Source organism: Rhinolophus hipposideros (genome assembly GCF_964194185.1).
Source record: "Rhinolophus hipposideros genome assembly, chromosome: 5".
In the NCBI taxonomy this organism is placed as follows: Eukaryota; Metazoa; Chordata; class Mammalia; order Chiroptera; family Rhinolophidae; genus Rhinolophus; species Rhinolophus hipposideros.
In genome coordinates this window covers 61,191,059-61,215,770 of record NC_138051.1, presented here as the reverse complement: position 1 = coordinate 61,215,770, position 24,712 = coordinate 61,191,059, and the positions used below count along the sequence as shown (strand labels likewise).

General features: G+C 36.0%; 1 protein-coding gene across 1 annotated transcript; it reads right to left on the bottom strand.

Moving 5' to 3' along the window:
- Nucleotides 1-375: 375 nt before the first annotated feature.
- TMX1 (thioredoxin related transmembrane protein 1) lies at nt 376-18,030 on the bottom strand. Its single transcript, XM_081048354.1, has 8 exons — nt 17,783-18,030; nt 14,959-15,074; nt 13,318-13,363; nt 11,696-11,824; nt 9,713-9,758; nt 9,512-9,613; nt 9,336-9,402; nt 376-6,435 (listed from the first exon to the last, which is right to left on the bottom strand). The coding sequence occupies exons 1-8, from the start codon at nt 17,932-17,934 to the stop codon at nt 6,260-6,262; spliced, it is 834 nt and encodes a 277-aa protein (XP_080904480.1). The 5' UTR covers nt 17,935-18,030; the 3' UTR covers nt 376-6,259.
- Between the last annotated feature and the right edge of the window lie 6,682 nt (nt 18,031-24,712).

Below are 24,712 nucleotides of genomic sequence, written 5' to 3'. Positions count from 1 at the left end.
AGATTTCATTCCTCTTTATGGCTGAGTAATACTCCATTGTATAAATGTACCAGTTTCTTAATCCAGTCATCTACCGATGGGCATTTTGGTTGTTTCCAAGCCGTGGCTATTGTAAATAGCGCTGCAATAAACACAGGGGTGCCTATATTTTTTTGAATTAGCGTCTTGGATTTCTCTGGATAGATACCTAAGAGTGGAATTGCTGAGTCATAAGGTAGTTCCATTTCCAGTTTCTTGAGATAACTCCATACTGATTTCCATAGTGGCCGCACCAATCTGCAATCTCACCAACTATGCACCAGGGTTCCCTTTTCTCCACAGCCTCACCAGCACTTGTCATTTGTTGATTTATAGCCATTCTGACCAGAGTGAAGTGGTATCTCATTGTAGTTTTTATTTGCATTTCTCTAATGTATAATCACATTCTTGACAGGTTGGCAAAATAACTTTGAAAATGGTTCAAGTTACAATTCAAGTTATAGTCTATTAAGCATTAAGGTTATTCAACTGGAATCCTCTCTAATAACATTAGATTAAGAAACATTCCATATCAAGCTATTTGCCTGTGAATTATTATTGGCATTTTCAAATGTATTATCTCATTTGATCTTGACTAAAAAAAAAAAAAATTCCAGAAGACATTGACATACCTCATCCTCTACTGCTTCCTTCCCAAAGAAGAAAAATTGGCAAAAAAAATTTCCTTCTTACCACCTTCAAACTTATATTGCTCCCATTCTCAGAAGACTCGAGTTTCTGTCAAAAATGATACATAAGAATTTGCTCACTACACAATATCCAAATAAAAGAGGATTTAAAAAGGCAAACAAGGCCCTTGCAGGCTCAAAGCCTGATTTCACAGAACAGCTACACTTGAACCTAACATACACTATTTCTATTTTCCAGGATTTTATCTCTAATGCTTGCATATCCTAACATTAGTATTAATAAAATGAGCAATCATAAAAAAATAAAAGCCCCTGTAAAGGAGCTTTGTTTAACCCTTGGAGTAAGTCTTACTTGGCCCGTGAATAAATTTCAACCGCATATACAGATTAACTCTTTTTTTTTCCTGACCTTGGAATACAGATGAGAAAAGTAAAACTATAGCTTAAAGAGAGCATCCTCAGAAATGAAACAGACATGGAACTTAACTAAGCCAGTTCAAGACACCATTGTTCACAAAGTCCAGAAAGGTGACAGTGGTGCTGATACCTTAGAATTTAGTATTTTCTAGGAACTGAAAAGCCTTATTCAAAATGGTTAGGTAAGAGAGAAAATTATCTCCAACAATAAGATGTCCAGAGGTAGGATGTGGTCTGTCAGGGCTCTAGCTTTGCTTTTCTGAGATTCCCTTGGCTCCGCCCTCCTGGCTATTCATCCTCAGGCTATGAGATGGCCACAAAAATCTAAGCATCACATCCAGCAAATGGCAAACTCCAGAAGACAGTGAACTGAGTCTCATTTTTAAGAAAACTTATCAGAAGCCGCCATCTCCTCACTGGCTCAAATTAGACCCCGTTCACTGGCCATGTCATTCACTGGTTTGGATTGCCATGTGTCTTAATAACCCAAACTTGCCCCTAGTGAGGAGTTAGCTTCCCCTGAAGCACATGCCTGCAGAGAATGAGATGGGGTACTTAAAAATCTGGGTTCTGCTGTGAAGGATAAGAATGTTAAGACCAGACATCCGTGTTTACTATGATGATAGTAAAGGCAGGATAGCCTTTTTTTCCTGCTCCCCCATCTCAGTAGACTGAGGACGCGAATTAGTACCTAGTGACACCCACACAGTTTACTGTCAACATCAACTTTACTATTTGACTGTATTCATTCACATGGCATGAATATTCTAGGAAACTTGCCCAGGAAGCTAGTCTAAATAACTTCATTGTTCATTTCAAGAAACTTCCTGAACACTGAACTACTTAACTTACCCTCATTTCACAAATAGGAAAATCAATGTCTAGAGAGGTGGAGTCAGATTCCCAGTCAGGGGCAGAGATAAGACTTGAAGCCATGTCCCTTGACCCCTGCCCAGAAGTCTCTCACAACACTATGCGTTGTCTCAGACTAACAATAAGTTTCAAGCCTCAATGAGTTAACAATCAGATTTGAGAGACAACATACCAAATGCAGTGATTATCCTATTAAAGGTAAAGAACCTCAGAAATCACTTTACTCATTAATTGAGGCCTAGAGATATATGGTTCTTTGCTCAGTGTCAGTTAACTGGTATAATAAATGCAAAAATAAATATACAAGACAAAACGTGACTTAACTGCCACAGGAAAAAACTCGCACTAGTTTACTTATGGAAAAACAAACAAACAGAAACTATTGTGAGCCAGAAAGACTACAGGATTTGAGGGGAATCTTGAACCAATAGATGGAACAAGGCATGTTCATGGAACAGCTGATTTGTTAGTTTCAGGATTAATTGGGTTGGGGAAGGAGACAGCTAGAAGCCTTTAAAATTTCTAACCAAATACATACTTGATTCTGTGGAAGCAGAGAGATACCTCAAGTTTCAAGAAAGTTTCATAGAAATGCCCAGGTCACAATATGCTGAATCTTCCTATTCAAGTAACCTCATTTCTATGACATGCTTTATTAAAAACATTGTGAAGCTAAAACAAGTTTTTCAAAAATTCCTAACTATAATACTTGTTATACTTCAAAGTGAAGCATACTATTGCTGAATTTAAAATGACTCTCTTAATTATATTTAGATTTTTTTAAAGTTTCAGGTAAATCAAACCTCTATTTGGTCAACTGACTTCTTATATTTCCATTTTTCATGTTTTCACTTTTAGGATACAACCAGTCTGAGTTGTGATACCACAATGAAAACAGGCTTAAAAGTAATGTCACACACAGCCAAAGGCATAGAAAGGAGGGACAGCTGATCCCATTAGTGGCCAAAATACTGATATTATCCCATTTGTAATTAATGAGCCAGATAGACAATAACAAGAATGAATATTTTAGATCTGTTCAAGTATTTAATTTGATCTTGACTACTAATAAATTTCCAATTTAAATTTATTGTTAGTTTCAATGGTTTTAAACCAAATGCAAAAGTTGCTAGATACGCAATAGCAACATATCTAAATCTGTAAGTAGAATATTCAATTTAAAATTTTACTTTTAGAATTACACAATTACTCAGTAGGACCACTCATTTAAATTCCATCCCAAATTAATTTATCTTACCCTGTTTCCCTGAAAATAAGACCTAACGAGAACATCAGCTCTAATGCCTCTTTTGGAGCAAAATTACTATTAGACCTGGTATTATATCATAATTATTATATTGTATTATACCTGGTCCTATATTAAAATAAGACCAGGTCTTATATTTTTTGCTCCAAAGGACAGGAGCTGATGGTCCATCTAGGGCTTATTTTCAGGGAAACATGGTATTAGTAAATGATCCACATCAGAATTTGTTGTCAGTCATACATCAATAAAATCAGGAAAAAAATTAATTTATTGAAAGAATTCTGTAAAAACTATGAATCAGAATACCCTATACAACCCTAAAATGAGTTAATGTTCACTCAAAAATGTTAATTTCATCATAACTAAATCCAGAACTATGCCTTTTTATGCATTGAGCTGAATGAGAGACATCTGACTTGAGAAAATTGTTTTCAAAAGCATCACTTACTGTAATAACCTGGATTCTTTATGTAGTACCCAATATCACAAGACTGCAAATACTGAATTCTGATATTTCTTAACAGTATTTGTTGCAATATTCTGATAAGTGAAACTTTAAGAATTAAAAGTTATAATCCAATTTAACATACATTAATAGGTTGCAGAATTTTTATACTCACACTGAAAAAAATCATGAGATTTTAAATTAGAACTGCATTCAAATAGTGCCTATTTTTGCCATAGTTGAGTCCGTTCACTTGAAAGATATAATGCTTACCTCTCATACATTGTAGTTAGGACTAAATGAATCATTACCAATAAAACAACTTAAAATAACTCCAACTGGTATTCTGTGTATGGCAGCTGTTACAGACATGGAATCTTCATGAAAACTTTTGTCAGTCATTCTGATTTAGGCAGTATGTAGTAGAACCCTGCATGTTCCATCGGAGTGATCAGATTTTACAATACTTCCAATGGTGGCGCTGAGTGATTACTGGCTGATTTGGGGGAGAGGGAGCAGAGTTCTCCAGGATGTTAGTGCTATACCTTATTCCTTCCTAAGCAATCTGTATGTAGTTAAGTGGCCATATTGATCCCCCTTAAACTAAATAATGGAACAAATGGGATCTGTTAAAGGTAAAATGATCCCATACAGTTTCTGTAAGCCTCTCATGTGACAGAAAATTGGTTAGTCAGATGTCCATATTGACAATCCTGAGAAACTGTAAGACGATCTGTTTTCTGAAATATCAAGTCTCTACCTGTGCAGCCTACTTTTAAATTTCTGTATGTATATTTTCCAATTACTTAAAAACTTGAAATTTATGTCATATAAACTAGAAAACAGAAGGCTTGATTAATGAGTACTATTTTCCTCTATCACCTCAAGTAAGAGAAAAAGATGTGACTCTAGCCTTTTGATTACACACATCAAGTACATATATAATGACACAACTATTAATTTGAATGTTAAATACAAATTAAGCATTTCTAAATATGCAGCTAGAAAGCACATTTGTCTTCAGCCTTAGTGAAGTGCTGAGTTTATTTTGTTCTTAGAATATTTTTCTAAAGCATCACAAAATTACTACACATCCAAACTCTTCAATGGTAGAATATTTAATATTTTAAAAGAGAGACATTCAAAGAAAACTGTTGTACATTATGAAACTGTAAATCTAATGAATTCACACAGCAGGAGAATCTAGACAAACTGGGACATTACAGAAATCATCTATTACATAATGGATAGGTGGTTTATGGGTTCTCTCCTTGTAGCTAATACAGTTCTCTACTGCTACCCCACACCCACCCCACTTTTGCTATAAAGTAAAAACTCTGTGTTCTAACTCTTTAAGGAGTTACTAAATGTCCTTATATATTAAATGTCCCATTCCGATGATTCCTACCTGTGAAATACCACACAATAGAAAGTGTGGGAGGATGCGAAGTCTGTCCTCTCAAAAACATAAATGTTATGATTTTAACACATCAAGTATACACTGACTTTGTAAAATCAATTAAGAACTTTCTGTACATGAAGACAAAGGTACACTGAAAACATACACTATAAAAGATGTTTTTTCCTGAGTAGAATACTAACTTTATATCATATCAGATGAAGCTTCTGTGAATTTCAAAATGTAAAACACCAAGACTTCTTCCAAATCAAATAAAAATCAGGAATATTCACCTTCACATCCAAAAAATAAAAAATAATCCAAGTATATGTCCAACAAGAATGACGTAAAATCTAAAATGAGTGACCAAATTTTCAATAGGTAGACATCTCTTCAATTTTCAGGAACCCTCAGTAAACTTCAGTTTGAAACAACCACAAAAAATACTACATATTAAAATATAAAAAACATTTCTAGGATATTAGACAACTGGGAAAATTAAAAATGTAACTCATGGTAAGTAAGAAAAATATAAATCATACACTGAAAATAGGAACAAAAAAGGCAACCAACCTTTACAGGAATCTAGACAACACCATGGACTTATAAAAACTTCCCAAATCAGTAGCTTATCCTGTATTATCATGTGTAGAAAACGCTAATTAAAAGAAGGTAGGTTTTGTTAGTTGCATAATCTAAAACTACAAGAAAATTTTGGACTACATTTCTAAAAGGACCAGAGTTGTTAGTGAAATACACATTTCTTGAGACAATGGGAAAAGTTCCCATTTATGGGAAATATGTTCTTTTCTTCACACAGTGAAACTGAGAAAAATTTTATCAAATGAGAAATCTTTTTCTCTAATCTCCTTAAATAATGCCATCCTTGGGAAGTGTAATTTTTCAACTCAGACTTGAAAAGGTTATTATTAAACAAACATACACAAATCTTATTGGTTGGCACCAGATTTTTCAAACATTAAAGAATTGTTTAAAACCACCATACTGTTGTTAAATCACATTTCAAGCTTCTTACATACTGCTATTCTTCTTTTCTGAAGATAGGCTGTTCAATCTAATGCTAATCGACACTGGATCCTGCAATGTTCAAGTCACAGTTCACTTCAAACCAAAAGAAATTACCCATCTTCTGTTTTTGTCAATCATGTTAAGATATTTACAACACTTAACTAGGATTTATCTGCAGCCAAAGGACCCACAGAACGCTGTCTTACGGCGTTCTGTGGAAAGTCTTTGTTTGTTCCTTCTTTCCTTTCAGCTTCCTCTTCTGAAACATCTTCTTCGTCAGCCTCTTGATCTTCCTCCACTTTTTTCAACGGTTGAGAAGATTCTGGTAATAATTTTTCTTAAAGATAAAGACCAGAAATGGTTTTGGGTGATGCATTAGATTTGCATTCATGTCAAATCAAGACGCGATTCATACACCCATACACTGCTTTGGCATTTATTTATCAATATGTTTGGATTTCTAAAAGGAAAAAGTTATCTTTAAGAATAAGCGATACCGTAAAAATAATAGTTGGTTTACAAGATCCATTTTACTTACCAAATTCATTCTAATTACCCACCTATTTATAAACCGAAGTGAAATTAGGAATCAGAATGCTGTGAATATGGATGCTGTCAGAAAATATACTACATTCAATTGACTATCTTATATTAATTTGTTATTGAATCTTTAGCTCATAAGCATACTGAAACAAAATTCAATATTACCCTTGTTTCAGTCCCAGGTGAACAGGAATCAGACATTTACAGGTGAAAGTTATACTCCTATCCATGTTTTCTTTTCAAGTCGTTTCATAAATGTTCTTCCTCTTCCCCACATAAGTAATTTTATTAAGGTACAATTACGAACAATAAAATGTACACATCTTTGAGCTGTGCCCTCTTTTAAAAAAAAGTACAAATCTTCACTGTAGAGATCAATGAATTTTTAAACATGTACACACACACACACACACACACACACTATTTTTTTAGAGGGCTTGTTTATAGTTAAATTTAGAATACACCATGTTAAACTGAGATATCACAGAACTGGGCCAATGACCTTTACTCTGTTCGGTGATCCTACAGTGCTCCTAATCCTAGGCAATGCAGAACGGAGGAGAAAAATACAGTGTAAGGTAGGAAACAATGGGAAGAAACTGCCACGTAGTAGACAATCTGCTGTTTGGTATGTCTTGCATCCCTCTTTCTGGAGGAGAATAGCCCCTTTCCTACACCACACCCCATGTGGTTGTGCTGAGCGCTACAGTTTACAGCAATGGTTCTCCACCAGTGGTGATTTTGCCCGCCAGGGAACACTTGACAATGTCTGGAGAGATTCTGATTATCACAATTGAAAGGCAGGGCTACTGGTGACCAGTGGGATGTTGCTGAACATCCAACAATGTACAAAAGACAGTCTGTCACAATGAAGAATTATTTATCCATAAGTGTCAATAGCATCAAGGTCGAGAAACTCTGGTTTACAGTGACTATTCCAAAAAGTGAGCCCTTTACACAAGTGGAATACACCGGAACTTTTCCAAAAGATGGGTTAGGGGTAAGGAGAAGGTACACTTCTTTCTTACTCTGGGACTGCGAGCTATAATCATTTTATGCTAAAGACTGGAAACAGCCAAAGATAGAGTAAGCAAAGACAGAACTGAGCAATTCAGAAACATGTAACATCTTAACATTTGAGCCCCAGGACCCAATCAACTCTGCCCTCAGATTTCCTTGTTACATGAACCAATAATTCCTATTTTGCTTAGAGCTACAGTGAGTTGGGTCTTTCTGTAGCAACTCAAAATCTACGCCAAACACACATACTGAAAAACAACTCCAATCATGTGGCCTGCTAATAGAAGGGCAACGTCACATTCAAGTACGGACTAATATCTATCAGTTGTGTCACAGATTACTTAACAGACAAATCTGTTGTCAGGGCTAAGGTTTTTAAGTGAAATAAATATAAAATGTACATTCAGCAACTTTTAAATTGTCTTTTTAAGTAATCTGTGCTTACATTTTTTTCCCATAGGTCAGTGGCCCTTGGTAGATACAATGATTCCCTCGCCTATACATGTCCTCCATAGTATAAATACAACTATCTAAGAAATGAAAACCTATTAGTTATTCAACCAACAAGATATACTGTAAATGCAATCTCCACTGATTTCATTTCAGTTTTGATCCCAATAAATTCTAAGTCATGAAAGGCAGCACAATGAAAATGTCAGGCCGAGTCTGATTTAAGTTCTACTCTCAGCTGTCATTTCTATGTGACCTTGGGAAACAGTTCATCTCTCTGAGCCTCAGTTTCCTTAACCACAAAAATAGAAAGAGTATCACTTTTATGTAGTCTGCTTTCGAGTTGCTGAAAAGCAAACTTGTGACAGAAAATGAAAGTTCTTTACAAACAGCAAATAGGAGGACTTCCATAACAGTATAATTTTCAAGACTGAAAAGAAATGATTGGTAGCTAATTCTATTCAGGCAGACAGCAGTATTTCAAATTATATAAACTGGTAGTACAGTGTTAATGCCAATCTTAAATCAACTTACAGGAATTGCTTTTCCCAATATCCTACCAGAAAAACTTAGACTTGGATACCATACAAAGAAGAATCTTCAAATGTGATATTATACTAATAAAGGACTTACTTCAAAAGTAGAACATATTCAACTTTTTGACTCAAGTACATTCGAACGGATCCATGAATATCATGAATTTTCAAATAAATTGATATCAGATCAATGTTATTAAATATCTAAAGTTATATACAATGTTAAAATTCTCCACATTATAAAAGCCAAGAAAATAACTCTGTTCTAAAGTCCATTGGGCTGTCATCCTTACATGAAATATATATCCCCCCCTTCCGATATAAACCACCACTCCATATTTAGAAACCTAAGCTGGAAGGGAGGGATTAAAAAGTACAAATTGTCAGTTATAAAATTAGTCATCATGGGGATGTAAACTAGAGCACGGAGAATACAGTAATACTGTAGTAACTAGGTATGGTGTCAGAGGTGTACTAGACTTAGCAGGGTGAACACGTCATAAGTTATATAAATATCTAACCGCTATGTTGTACATCTGAAACTAATATTATGTTGAATGTCAACTGTAATTGAAAAATAAATTTAAAAGAGAAAGAGGGAGCAAAAGAGATAAAGAGGGAGGGAGAAAAGGAGAGGGAAAAAAGAATCCAAAAGAAGAAAATAATAAAAAAATAAAAATATACTTACTGAAAGGGTATGGCTGTGGTCTGCGCCTTTTTGAAGGACAAAGGACATCTGCCACAAATATCATACACTGCAAAAATAACCATAAGAAATCTAAATAATAAAGCTCATGCAACTATATGAAATTATCAAATCTTATAATATTTGTCTTCCTAGTACCCTGAAAATAAAATACTTACGAGTCCTAAGAATAGTCCTGAAAGCAGAGTTGCTAAAGCAAAAACTGTGTATGATCCCCACACTGGTAATCCAATGTCTTCAATAAAATAGTTATGGCAAGTCTAAAATCAAGAAAAAATAAATAAACTAAAAACCTGGTCATTTAAAAAAAGTAATAGCGTCAAAAATGTTTAAAATAGAAATAAAATTTTAGCCCATACCCTGATCCACATTGATAGCTGAAAGAGTGCTGACATACTACTCATCCTAAAATAAAAGAGACATTATTGAAAAATGAAATAAGATACACCGCTTTGAAATAAAACATGTATATGTGTGTATAGCTATGTCTTCTATTTTTCACTCAATAATTTCTCCAACAGGCCAGATTTTATTGCTGGTTTTAATCAAGATTAGTGATACAGCACTAATTTCAAGCCCACAATAGAAAGACTTGTTAATGTGAATTAAGTTTCTGAATTATTGCCACTATGCGATGTCCTCATAAATAAAACACGGTAATTTTTTTCCTTTTCTGCTCTTGCTTCCACATTAACCTTTCCCCTTTCATCTGATGATTTCTCCAATATACTCTGAATAACAGATTACAGGCTCTGCGTAACCAGTTGGTTAAGGTTAGGCATACTGCAAAGCAAATGGATCCAAACGAGCAGCGAAGAGAGCTGAAGGAAGAACTGGAGGCACTTACTGAGCTGATGGTTCCCACCTAAGAATTAACCCCCTTCAGTATTAAAATTAAAATAAAATGTACAATAGCATTTGTTTGATATAGTTTAACGATACACAAAATAATATATAGGAAATAAATGCTAAGTCGTCATACGAGTAAAAGTAATTATCTTTTTTCACGTAATTAAACCAAAATAGTTTAGATGGGCATTTAGAAAAAGGCATGATCCAAAAATAAGAAGCGTTTGTTGTTTCCCAACTGTTGTTCCTCTAGTGGGAAGTTCTTATACCAACACATAAACCAATTCACACATAAGACAAAAGTCCTGTATGCATACGACCTAATCCAATTTCCAGTCACTGGGTTGCTGAACCTGCGGAGCTGACACAGGGAATATCCCTTACTCATTACACCAATAAAAAAGGTATGGACTGCTGCCCTGAGGATTCAACAGAGACTTAAAAAGCAACCCACTTCTTCTACTGAAATGGTGAGATTCATTTATGAGATGAGATTTCAAAAAACAAAAATCAGTTACATTTTCAGTTCAACATGAAAGGAACTTTAATCATGTTGCTTCTGTTGTTTAAAATTCAAAATGGGATGAGGAACAAGGACTTGAAACATAAAGTACTGTGTAGCATCACTTTGAACCAGACTCTATCATGTATACCAGGTGTCTTAATTGGGTTAGGTATGGTGATTCAGTGGGGGGATTCCGACAGCTAAAGGACAAATCAATTCAGAGATTTTCACAGGAAAAGAAGTGTGATGAAATGGTGGAAAACATAGACTTCTATTTCAAAATAATACTTAGGACTGATTTTTCCTCCACTCCCCAAATTCAGCACATTTTTATTTCTTTTATCATTGGAATTCCAAACTCCCATCCTCTAAGGCCAAGTGTGCTGAGGGACAGGAAGAGATACTTAGCCACACCAAGGGCTAACAGGAAACATGCATGCTCTCTCTCATCCTTATTGCTGTATAACAAGCTGCTACCCTCTAGTTATACATAAAGCACAGTGGTTAGTCATGCCATCAGGGTCACTGTCCAACCATACAATTCAGACAAAAAGTTATCAGACAGGTGGAATAATTCAATCACATTAAATGAAGAACTAAACTCTAAAGGTGGGATGAGTAGGTACATGTTTGAGGCTTCTTATTCAACTATTAAGCTCAAATGATAGCTTTACCCATTACACTGCTCACATTCTTAAGGAGACTTTTTTAGGTTTTCATCAGACAAATGACCATATCTACAGAGCTAAAACATTCCTGAAAAGGTATTCAACTTAATTCTATTACAGGTCTCCTAGTTTAACAAGGATCAAAGTATCTGTTTAACTTAGAAGACAGAGTCAAACCAAAAATATTACATAGCAAATCTGAATACATCTTAAGAATTCAAAAATTAAAACTGAGTATGAATGCATTATTTATATACACAGACAAAATTTCCATTCCAATTAATTCTGAAATAAATAAGACAAAAATCCCTCATACTTACAGAACAGAACGTGGACCAAACCATGATGAAACAGGTTCAATACTCTTCCACTCTTTTTCACTTACAAAGTTTATGAAGTCCTTCTTAGTCCTTGGGCCCTGATAACGCCTAAATTCACCATCTTTACAACTAAAGAGAATCAGAATGAAATATTAACCAGCACCAAGTAAACTTTGTATTTGTTTTGCTATTTCTTTAACTTCATTTTACAGTCATTCCTAATATGCACAAGTAGCAATCATACCAACAATCACAAGTAGCCCTCCCCAACTAGATTGAAGGACAATGACTTGGAGGTGATGGGCTCTGGAAAAACACACTGCTCCCCAACATTCCCCAATACATTAAAAAAAAAGACAAAAGAAAAGTGAAATACAGACAAAGAATTGCCAACATTATTCTTTCCATAACTTTCCATGAAGAGAGCAGTACTCCCTGGCATTGAACCCACCAGCTGGATAAACATTAAGGTACAGGACAGGTACACAGATTCAAGATTTCCTATCCCCAGTTTAGAAGTTAAACTCAAAGACTTGATACTGAAGACTACAGAATCTTGTTCGTTCTGACTTAATACCCAACCGTTTCACCTGCTTCTGTCCCCAAAGCTGAGCTACCATACTTTCTTAGATAATTTTGGAACATTCCATGTTTCTATTTATGACTGTTTATGAAATTGCCCTCAGGATGGAATGTACTCTGCACTTTTGAAAATTCTACCTCCAACGTTGCATTTAAACCCCGTATTCTCCAGGAACCACTCCAGCCCAGTGATTTTTCCCTTACCAAACTTCCTATAGAACTTACCACAACTCTGGGCTCAAAAACATTTACTATGCTGAATACTATCAAACCATTTCATGTGAGTATAACCTTCCAAAACAATTATAAATCTTTGAGATCAGGGACTGTTTCCTACATCACTCATCCATCTCAAGGCACCAATAACTAAATGAGCCTTCTAATACACCGCATTTTTGCCATGCATAATGCGCACGTTTTTTGCCCAAATCTGTAAGGGAAAAATAAGGATGTGCATTATACATGGGTAGTACTAATTCCATTATCGATATAAAAATGTTTTTAATTCTTGTATTTATGCTTATGAGTTAAAAGTGTAACTCTAGAAATCAACAATGATATCCGTTTGCAAAATAATACCCTGGAATACGATAACCGGTTTTGTTGAACTTAGATGAACTTGCAACGACGACGAAGAGTTCTTGGCCTTCTATGATGCATAAATATTGTAAATTTGTTACTGGTACATAAAATTTCTAGTCCCTTGTACCTACCTGTTCTTGTGTTTTGTAATTATTTGTTATATAAAATATTTTGTAGCATAATTTGTTAAAAAAACAAATGCTAAAATTCCTTTATAATACAAAAAACAAGTACTTAAATGTAAACAAATAAAAATTTGAATTAAAAAATTAAAAGGAAAGACTTTTATTTTCCCCCCTGAAAGTTTGGGCTAAAAACGTGGGTGCGCATTATACACTGCAAAATACGGTACTTACTGAAAATAAAGGTCTTTAAACAGGATCCAGGCCAGAGGCCTACTCTTCTAATTACACTATGAAGCATCTTTCTCCGTAACTACAAACTCTTCAAATACTTACTGATAAATAGTAGGAAGAGCAGTTATGATAAATCGTCCACTCAGCCCTACAAATGATAAAAGAAATATTAGAAATAAATATAAGAACACACAGGAAGTTTAGTATGGACCAATCATTTACTACCTAAAAGTTGATTCTGAATTATTTAAATATTAATAGGAAAAGAATATGAAATTATACCCAAATAGTTGAGCTTTAAAACATAAACAATTTTAAAAATCCAATTATGAACTTAAAGCAACTACAAAATACTACTACACATTACCTCAATTAAAAAGTGAATATAATACACACACACACACACACACACACACACCAGGGGTGCCAAAAAATGAATACAAGTAAACACTTTGTTCAACGTTGCTCAAGCAGTAGTTCGCTGTAATCAGAAGTGTCTGGATGCTGATGGTAACCACTCTGAGCACCTCTTGTAATTGCAGAAGTCAAACGTGACGGTATATATTGAGTATCACAATTTTGATACAGTTTTCCTTTCTTAAAATGTGTTTACATTTTTTTGGCACCGTGTGTTTGTGTGTGTTCTTGTGTGTGTGTGTGTGTGTGTGTGTGTGTGTGTGTATTTGATCAATTATACCACTGTGTGATAAGACTACTAGTGATGAGTCAAGAGACACCACAATATAGCAGTAGTCTTAGAAAGGTCTAAGATCAAATCAAATTGTATTTGACATTCAGAAAACAAAGGCTGAGTTTAAGGTGTTAAAAATGCAAAATATTGTAAATCATAAGACGGGCAATAACAATAGCAGCTAACATTATTATTATGCATGTGTTAAGCACTAATATAACAGATTAATGTCTTTATGCCTCAGTTTTCTTATCTGTAAAATGAGGCTATTACCTATCTCACAAGGCTGTGTAAGGATTACATAATAAATACAAAACACTTGGAGCATACCTGTAATAGGTGTTTAATAAATATTAGCTATTATTACCATTCGGAATAGGGGCAGAGTCAAGAATCCTGGTATACTGATCAAGAATAGGTAAGATGAGGGTAGACTAAGGAGCATCCTTAGGGCAGGCAGGGTCTACCAGTTGTCCAGGGCGCCGAGACAGAAGTGGACTTCACCTCACAGCCACGTGGACTTTGTAATTAAAAGCCCACGTCCTCAAATCACAGGTATTAAATTTTGAACCCAATTATGGCTATTCAGACCACTTGTCAAGGAACGTGACACTACAAAGAACCTCAACCACATGCTCCTTATTCTGAAGCTTGGTATGGATATAAATGATGGCTTGGCCAATGTCCATCCAGACCACAGTATTCTAGGACTTCTCAAAGGCATCTTACATGGTAGCTGGGGCTTGGGATGCAAAGCAAACAAGGATCGGAGGCAGTTATGTGGAGAAGAATGGGGGGAGCGTGATGTCTCCAAGGTCTCTTAGAACAACACATAAAGAAATGAGCTGCACAAATAACCAAGGAATCCACTGTTTGCAGCCACTGCACACTGAGTCCCCATCACGGAAGTGGGTGAGTAGTTTTAACGAGATGCAGACCGTTATGTTTTCAAAACCTAATGAAAGGTACAGTTAAGACCAGGTAACATGGAAAACAAGATAAACACAAACCCAATCTGCAAAGAAACAAAACTAATCACAGATTTACAGTACCTGGCTGCTCTGTAACATCTACTTTTGCAACATTAACCTCAAGATCTTCACCCCATTCGGCAAAATTTTCCCATTCTGGTTGAAGATTCTGACAAGCAGGACACCATGGAGCATAACTGAGAAATATAGTTTAAAAAAAAGAAAAAGTTAAGCACTCTAACATAACCATATTGGATAAATTCTAAAATGTGTCATTCCTGGAGAAATTTTATACTAAAAGCAAGACAGCAAAGTGGATAATTCTGTGAAGATGAAAAAGTTTTAAGTGTGGGCCTAACACTCTGGCAATCGAGAACTATGAATTGATGCTAATCACGTAAAAGTAATCCTGAGAATAAGTTCTAAGACACAATAACTTTCTCACATGCAAACTAGCTCTTTTAAAAAAATCTTTGAATTTCTCTATTAAAATGTGGCCACGAGAAAACTCAAAGCCAAATTTGGAGTTCATCAGTTTTAATAATTTTACACTGCAGGAGTAACAAATACAAAGTGCTAGTATGAGAAAAATAGGAAGCACCAGGGCTATGGTGAATCCACTACTCAGCATGACTGCCACAGGGGATTGCTGGCCCAATATGGCAGGCTATTCTTATGTAAAAGAAGCTGAAAACTTCTGAACTTCTGAACTTTTACATAAAAATGTTACCTCAAAACTTATGCCACACAAACACTAGGCAGTCCAACAACACCCCTTGGTCAGCCTGTTTCTAAGACCTTGGATTTACAAATCCATGGCCAAGCATATTAGCATTTTAATTACTCCTCTAGTATTCAGCATTTTTCAAAGCCCTGATTTTCCTCTAGGATTTAATTTTTCCACTTTATTGTATATTATCTTATAATTTGCCTCTGTTTTCTCTTTTTGGAGGGGGGAGGGACCCAGGAAGAATAAAGTATACCTGCTGAACACAATAGTAGTTTTGTATTCCATTATATATAAAACTTATTTTATTGAAAATAAAACTCCTAAAAGTAATTGGCATTGTGGAACAAGACTAGTACCACACATAAAAGCCGAAGTTCGTAACAATGAACTGTACTACAATGAAAATACCTCTCTAACAAAACTTCTGATGGGGGAGATTTAATGTAGATAACTGACTTGTAATAACTATCATTAGCACTACTAACTGATCCCTTTTTCAAGTTCCTTTTGTTTCTTAAGTGTTTTTAAAACACAGCCTCAAAATCAGTAGGTTACAGAAAAATAAGTACTATCTTATACTCAAATTTCACAGATGCTCTAATTCAAACCACTCACTTATACTTCACTTTTGACTGATGTTATTTCTGTAGTTTGAGCAAACTGAGTTTTTAAAAATCTCCTTGAGTAATGGCTTGACTGTATTTTGCATATAAACTCATAATCACTGCTGCTTGACACATTACTTACGAAACTGAATATTTTATAGGCACAATATAAGACAAGTTACTCATGACAACAAAAATCAAATGCTGTCACTTGTTGTATTTCCTCTCGTCTGCAACTTCAACAGTGCCTGAAAATTCATTTCACCAATTTACAGATTATATGCATACTATAAACATTTCTCCCATCTTATCCTCTATGTAAATGTGCTATGACTTTCTTGATTTTATGACCCATGGGTTAGTGACTTAGCCTTCTGGATTTTCCCTTAATGATGTCCACCTTCACCTGCCTCCTCAACTGGCAACCCAAAGATATAGGAAAACACAAAGAGGGGTGTTCTAACAATCACCGCATGCCTACGCTGTGTTAGGCTCTGGGGACTGAAAGGAAGCAGTAGACCAGTATCTGGACAGGTTAATTAGGTCTTTAGGTATCTCTCTCTTATATGTAAAATGTGGGAGATAAGATCTATCTTATAGAACTTGAAGAGAATTAAATAATGAATTTAAAATGTTTAGCAGTGTCTAGTACACATTTAACACTCAATGATGGCTTTTTTGCTTTTTACTGCTATCACTAATACCATCAGTATCAATAACAGTAACACCACCACCACCAATTTAGCGACTAAAGCCAAGCCAGACAGTTTTTCTACCAGTGCAGAAGGGACCTTACAACGGAATCACCAGACACATGATTTTCTTCGAACAGAGTTTATAAGCACACTCATACATTAATTTTATCTTGTAATGCACTACCGCTTAGCGGTAAGAGTCACAACCCGGGACATTTCAGTACGCTGCAAAAACACGCAAAGGAAAAACGAGACGTGGAGAAAGAGAAACGCAATGAAACATTAAAAACCCGATAACGAGAACGAAGATTTAAAAATAACCCATCTTGAACTTACTTAGCAATTAAAATAAAAATATACCTACTCCATAAAATAAAATTTAAAAAGAGTCCCAAGTTCCAACACTGTAAATGGGCTACCGTTTAAGGATAATCACATACAGGGGAAGAGAGGTTCTGCTCAAAGTCCTCTTTTGTCAAGTTGGGTGAAAATAAGTCCCGAAGTCCGTTTGTTGAGAGACCATTGTAAAATAGATAACTGTATAGGAACTAGTCACCCCAGCCACCCCCACCCCAAAGCCATGAATCAGAGTTGAGAACGGGACGGCAATCCCCGCCCTAGACCCGACACTACAGAGCGCACACTTAAAAAGAAAATACTCCCCGGCAAGAAACGAGGAAGGGGTGGGACCGCAGAGGAGTTGGGGAATCTGGCCGTTTCGTAGTCGCTGCTCCGCAGTCTGGAGTGGCAATTCCCCCCGGAACTTGGGGCCCTCACTGCGGGTATGGGGGTGAAGTCGCGTGTCCACACTTGCATCCGGGACCTCGGCCCGCCCAGCCCACCGAGGGGCCCCGAGACAACCGCCCCTTGCTCACAATTCTATCATCCACTCTCCTTCCAGCAACTCTTTCCAGTTCTCGTCCGTGACGATGCGCACGTCGCTCCGCCGCCCGTGGGTCCAGGGAGCCCCCCAAAGCAACAGCAGCAGCACTGCCACGGGATCTACGAGGCTCCTGGGGGGCGCCATGGCCACAGTTCGCCCACCCCACAGCAAGCGCGGCGGCCCCCACCTCCCCGCGGCAGCTCCTCACTTCCGCCTTGGAGGGTTGATCTGCTCATGCGCACGGCGAGGCGCGCGCGCCTAGAGGATTCTCAGTGCGCATGAGGAAGCCGTGTCCTGGTTGGCTGGGTAGGGAACGAGAGAAGCGCGCCTACCCTTAGTGCGCATGACCGAAAAGCGGTCTCTCACCACCGCAGGGTGTACCCCAGCATCGTTGGGAAGGAAAAGAGCGGACAGGGCACGTGTAGAAAGTGAGCACGGGCTTGGAAGAGTCCAGGGTTCAAAGTCTGGACTCTTGATTGGCATTTTATACTGAACTCCAGCCAGTTGGTAAGTTTACACTAATGCAGTTTCCAATTAAATGACCTGCAGAGTTTTTTTATTTGATTTCTTTGTAAATTTGATGTTTGTATGAGTCAGAATATTGGTTTACATCTGGGAGATTATATTCCTGCAAGGTGCACATGGGAACCTTATTAGTTACCCTTTATATTCTGTATAATGGTCTGAACACAGGTTACACGGGCGCACACCTATGTAAAACATCGAGCTGCACATGTTAAGATTAGTGCACCTTATGCACTTTAGAATGTATGTTATCCTTCAATTTTTTAATGCAGTTGTTAAAGAGATGCTAGATCAGGAATCCAAGTGGAACAAGACACAGGCTTGTAACAAATATTTGAGTTTTTTTCTCAAGCATTTGTAAGTACAAATGCAATTCAAAATGTGCACCGACTTGAGAAAGTATTAATCAGTCAAATGAAAATGGTTGCCATTATACCTTCTCATCTCACATTCTTTCCTAAACTCACTCCAATTGGCCCACTTCCCCACCCTTCGCTTTCTAGTGATCTGCATGTTAACAAAACCGATGTTTTCTTCTTAGTATCCATCTTACTTGACTGCCAGCAGCGATTTAGTCACCATACCCTCCCTGAAATGCTTTGTTGTCTTCCCCTCTGTGGAGCCTCATTTACTTGTTTTTTCTCCTTCCTCACTAGCTGCTCCTGAAACTTCTTGGCTGGTCTTCCTCTACTTGACTTCCAGACATTGGCTTGCCCCAGGATGCTGTATTGGTCCCTTCTTTCTTTTCATATCCACACATTCCTTCAAAAACCTGAATTCCGGCCTTAAAAGCCATCAAAATGCCTGTTCCAGCACCCACCTTTCTGGAAGCATTAACATATATTTAACTTTTTGCTGGACATCTCTTGGATAGCTAATTAGCAGCTCACAATAACATGGCCAAAAAATAAAATTCTTGATTCTCCCTCTCCTAGTCTTCCATTTCAATAAAAAGTCCTATCAGGTTGCTTAAGACAAAAATTTACATTTTAATTCTTTATTAGTCTCTTGACTCCCTCCTCATGTACTCCATCAGCAAGTCCCATAAACTCTACCTCCAAAACATATCTTGAATTTGACCACTTATTTCCTTCCCCACAGCCAGCACCCAAATACATCTATCATCTCTTGCCTACACTACAAAAATAGATTCCTAACTCATCTCCCTGTTTCCTCTCTTGATTCTCTAAATATGATCAAACCACTTCTTAAAACCCTCCAAGTGCTTCCTACTGCACTTAAAATTAAATCCATACTCCTTAAACTCATTATTGTCGCTTAAAAAGTCCATGATCTGAAACCTCCCTAACTGCTACCTCATGTAGTACTCATTCTCCTCCTGCCTACCCTGCTACACTTCAGTGGTTCCCTGAATATGTCAAACTCATTGTCACATTAGAGAATTAGCAGTGGGTGTTCCATCTGACTTGGTTTCTTTCCCTCTGAGAGCTCGTTTTTCATTGTTTTGGTTTCTTTCATTAGGTTTAGGGAGAGGAGCCACTGATGATCTAGCTTCCCTGCTCCATCTTACCATGAAAGCTCTCAAGGAAATACTATTTGAGTTACTAAAACCAGGTAAACCCTCCTAACTAATCAAATAAGTCACCAAGTCCTGTGGTTCTAACTCCTAAACTGATTTCAAACCTGTCTCTTTATTCCACTGTCACAGCTTTTATATATGCCATATTTTTTTCTGGAGTCTGCAGGGTTTCTTTGTGTTTTTTTTAACATCAATATTGATATATAATTCATATAACCATATAGTACACCCACTTAAAATGTACAATTCAGTGGTTTTTAGTGAAATCCCAGAGTTGTGAAACTATCACCACAATCAAATTTAGAACATATTCATGACCTCAAATAGAAACCCCATATTAATTAGCAGTCACTCCCCATTTCCACCCAACCACCCTTTTCACAGTTCTCAGCAAACATCAGTATACTTTCTGCCTCCTTGGTTTTGTGTACTCTGGATATTTCATGTAAATGGAATAATACAATATGTGGTCCTTTGTGACTAAGTTCTTTCATTTAGCATAATGTATTCAAAGTTCACCCATGTAGCATATATCAGTACTTCACTTTTATCACTGAATAACATTTTGTATGAATATAATGTTTGTTTATCCATTCATCAGTTTATGGACACTAGAGTTTTGTCTATACTTTGATTATGAACAATGCTGCTATGAACATTCATGTACAATTTTTTGCGTGGACATAATGTTCTCATTTCTCACGGGCACACACCTTGAAATGGAAGTGCTTATGGTGCAAAATCTAAGAAACTATTGCCTAATCCAGGGTCACCTATATTTTTATCTAACGGTTGTATAGTTTCAGCTCATACATTTAGGCCTTTGATCCATTTTGAATTGATTTTTATATATGGTATAGGATAGGGGGTCCAACTTCATTCTGTAGCATATGGATATCCAGTTGTCCCAAAACTGTTCGTTGAAAAGAACGAACTTCTTTCACCATCGAATATTTAGCTTAAAGCATAATAATAAAATAATTGTTCTTACTGCCAGGTTAAGAAACAGAAACAGAAGGTCCCTGAGCTCCACATTTTTTTAAAGTCTGCATCTATGATATTTGTATATTAAAAGCACAGCAGATAAAGTCCTTATGTTTATGGCTCCCCTCTGCCATGAAGAAACCAAAGAACTTACTTGTGGCCTAAAAGCCATCAAGACTCCTAGTCACTCTGCAGAGATGCTAGTAACAATTAAATATTCAAATACAATTTGACCAGTATAATATTATGGAAAAATATATTTGAATATTTTAAATTTAAGCAGTTTTTTCCATACAGCATAGTCCTTTTGTTTAAAATAAATATGTTGGGTTATTATTATTTTGGGAGGTGTCTTTTTATGTTTTTCTTGACTGGTCATAAGGAGCCACTAGGTGGCAGAGGATGCTTCTTTTGATGACAATGAGAAAAAAAAATTCAGTGTGAAACAGATTTTGGAAAACCAAAAGCATCACACTATAGACTTCATAGTAACATATTGGCTAGTATCCCATAGCCCTGCAATCAGCAGTTTGGGCCTGTTGGCTACAATCGAGTAACAACAACATCCAAACCACATTTATTGAATGAACACTGTATCAGACACTAGACTAAGTGGTATCCACACATTATTATGCTGTTTAATTCTCACAGAAGTGGGAGGAGGTAAACACTATTAATCTCTTTTTTGCAGGAAAAAAAGCTGAGTTTTGAAGAGAAGGAACAATGTGCCTAAGACATTGATAAGTAACAGAGTTCAGATTCAAACCAGGTCTGTCTGATTTCAGAGCCTGAGGAATTAACAATTTCATTCCACAGACTCTCAGAACTGGGAGAATATTTGAATTTTTTGGTAGAATAACCACTCTATGATGTAATTAGTTTTAGACATGAAGTGACTTCAGATGTTTTCTAATATTCTAGATGTCATGCTAATATCTGTGAGTTTAATCTTTAAAGACTTTATGAAGTAAAGTTTATTAAGGAATTTAAATGTGTGTAGGCCCAATGTCTTATCTCTTTTCCCATTTAGTGACCATTTGAACCCAATTCCTAATATTCATATTTAATCTATAACCTTAAACCTCCTTTACGTTTTGTCTGTATGCCAAGAAAAGGCGATTTATTAATGAAAGCCAATTTTTCACATCGTGTTTTATAGAACTTTTTCTAGCCAAAAAATTTTAAGTTCCCCAAAACGGTGTAATTGACAAAAACAGTATTATAATGGTATCACTGTACACATTTAGAAAATAAAGTGAAATCAAATGACAGTCATTTTCTGTGGCCGAGTAATATTCCATTGTATATATGCACCATATCTTCTTTATCCAGTCTGTCCATGGACACTTAGGTGGCTTCCATATCTTGGCTATTGTAAATAACGCTGCAGCAACATATGGATACAAATATCTTTTTGAATTAGTCAAATCTTACCACTTGCAACAACATAGGTGGACCTAGAAGGTATTATACTAAGTGAAATAAGTCAGACAGAGAAAGACAAATACCACATGATTTCACTTATATGAAGAATCTAAAAAACACACTAACAAAACAGAAACAAACTCAGATGCAGAGAACAAATTGATGGTTGCCAGATGGGAGGGAAGTTGGGGGACTAGGTGGAAAAGGTGAAGGGATTAAGAAGTACAAATTGCCAGTTACAAAAGTGGTTTTTACAATACACTCATCTTCAGAAAATTACGCCATATACTTGAAAGCCTTGAATTGACAGAAGACATCAGTTACAGCAAAAAGGCATTTTTCTTTATTTCCTAAGTAGCACTTAATAACTACCTTAAAAATATAATGGGAAAAGTGAGAGATTACGGAGACAGTAATATTAGTTAATGTTAAGCTTTGTAGCAATATGTGACTTTTATAAATCTGAAATGGCGTAGTGATCATGTAGAAATTTCATAGGACTGTGTGACTCATAGGAAATCTCATAAAGCTGGGCCTCCTTCTAATTGATAGTTTTACTCAGTGGTTGTATCCTTGTTTCCTTTCTATTTTCCTTTGGAGAAAAAAAAAGGGTGGGGAGTGAGGGTGATATACCATACTTATACAGATGTTATTTAAATAATTGAAAGTGTCTCCAAATCTTCATATTCCTGGATGTGAAGGTGGGATTGATGGTTGAAAGAAGGAAGCTTAAATCTCATATGTTATTGCTTGTTAAGTTATGAATGACGTTATCCTCAAGTAATCTAGATTGAATGATGATATCCTATACTACATTCATATAGTGCTCTATAGTTTAGAATGTGCTTTAAAAAACATCAGCTTTTTTAACCTTTAAAACCATTGTTGTAAATAGAGAAGGGAAAAAAGTGAACAGATTAGAATGGTCATTGGTAGTTCATTGGAAGTTGGTAGTTTGTTGGATGTTAAATATGATATTTATTTGTATTATTATTTAAACTAAATTTTAGTATGTTTAATTTTCATCATAAAGTTCTTCAAATTATAAAAGATAAAGTAAAAATTCAAAACTAATACTCTTTTAGTTTCCTTTTAAATACTCAAAGTTCACATTAGTCAGACTTAAATGTCTAGCATGGCTATACATTTTAAATATGCCAATAAAATGTGAATGTATATCATTAAGAACTTTTCTAAAAATGAAATAAAAATAAATAAAACTTTCAAGAATCTAATTTCTTAGGAATCTGGGAGAAAGAGTTACTATCACATTGATTATAAATTTTACTGACAAGTAACTTTAATATTATTTCCTTAAGCTAAATAAACAGAAGTATATTGGAGATTAGCTGTTAAAGGCTATTTACTATCACTTTATTGATTAATTTTTTTCATAAATGGTTTACTGGCTCCTTTTATCTTTTTTTAAAGAAGTTATATTTACCTATAACAATTTTGAGAGGCTTCTTATGTAAATAGAGATCTCTCTTCTAATTTTACAATTTAAAATACTATGTATTTAGATTGTAATTATCCTGTATAATATTATTTTAGCCTACTTATTTCCTTTAATTGTTGGATAATCTCTTCCATCCATTGATTGTTTAGGAAGAGATTATTGCCTGCATTTTTATGTTTTGCATGATTTGTACATGTATTATTATGCAACTAGGTCACTAAAAGTCAGACATTTTATGTATTTGTACCTTTCTTCCCTTCTCTGAACCTCTACAATGCCTTTTGTTTTTCTACGAAAAATAGCTATTTTTTTAGTTACCTAGTAAACATCAAGAGCCATCATTCCATTAAAAATAGTAGTGTAGGGGCTGGCCTGGTGGCTCAGGCGGTAGGAGCTCCATGCTCCTAACTCCGAAGGCTGCCAGTTCGATTCCCACCTGGGCCAGTGGACTCTCAACCACAAGGCTGCCAGTTCAACTCCACGAGTCCCACAAGGGATGGTGGGCTGCGCCCCCTGCAACTAGCAACGGCAACTGGACCTGGAGCTGAGCTGCACCCTCCACAACTAAGACTGAAAGGACAACAATTTGACTTGGAAAAAAGTCCTAGAAGTGCACACTGTTCCCCAATAAAGTCCTGTTCCCCTTCCCCAATAAAATCTTTAAAATAGATAAAATTTAAAAATGAAATAAAAGTAGTAGTGTAGTTTTAACAAAAAGGGGGCAGCATTGGCCACGGCATTAAGGATAAAAAATGTCATGTTGTATAAAATTGCTTCCCCTTCCCCATTGTACTAGAGTATGGCTAGCTGCTATGCCAATCAAATCTTAAAAGGTCAATGGCTTAACACAATTAAAGTTTATCTTTTGCTCTCATGTAAAGTCTAATGAGGATGATTTAGGTTGGAGGATAGCCTTCAGTGTGGTAATTCAGGTAAGCTGTTTCCATCAGCTGCTAGGCCCTCAGACTTCTCTGCTGGATCGGCTGCAT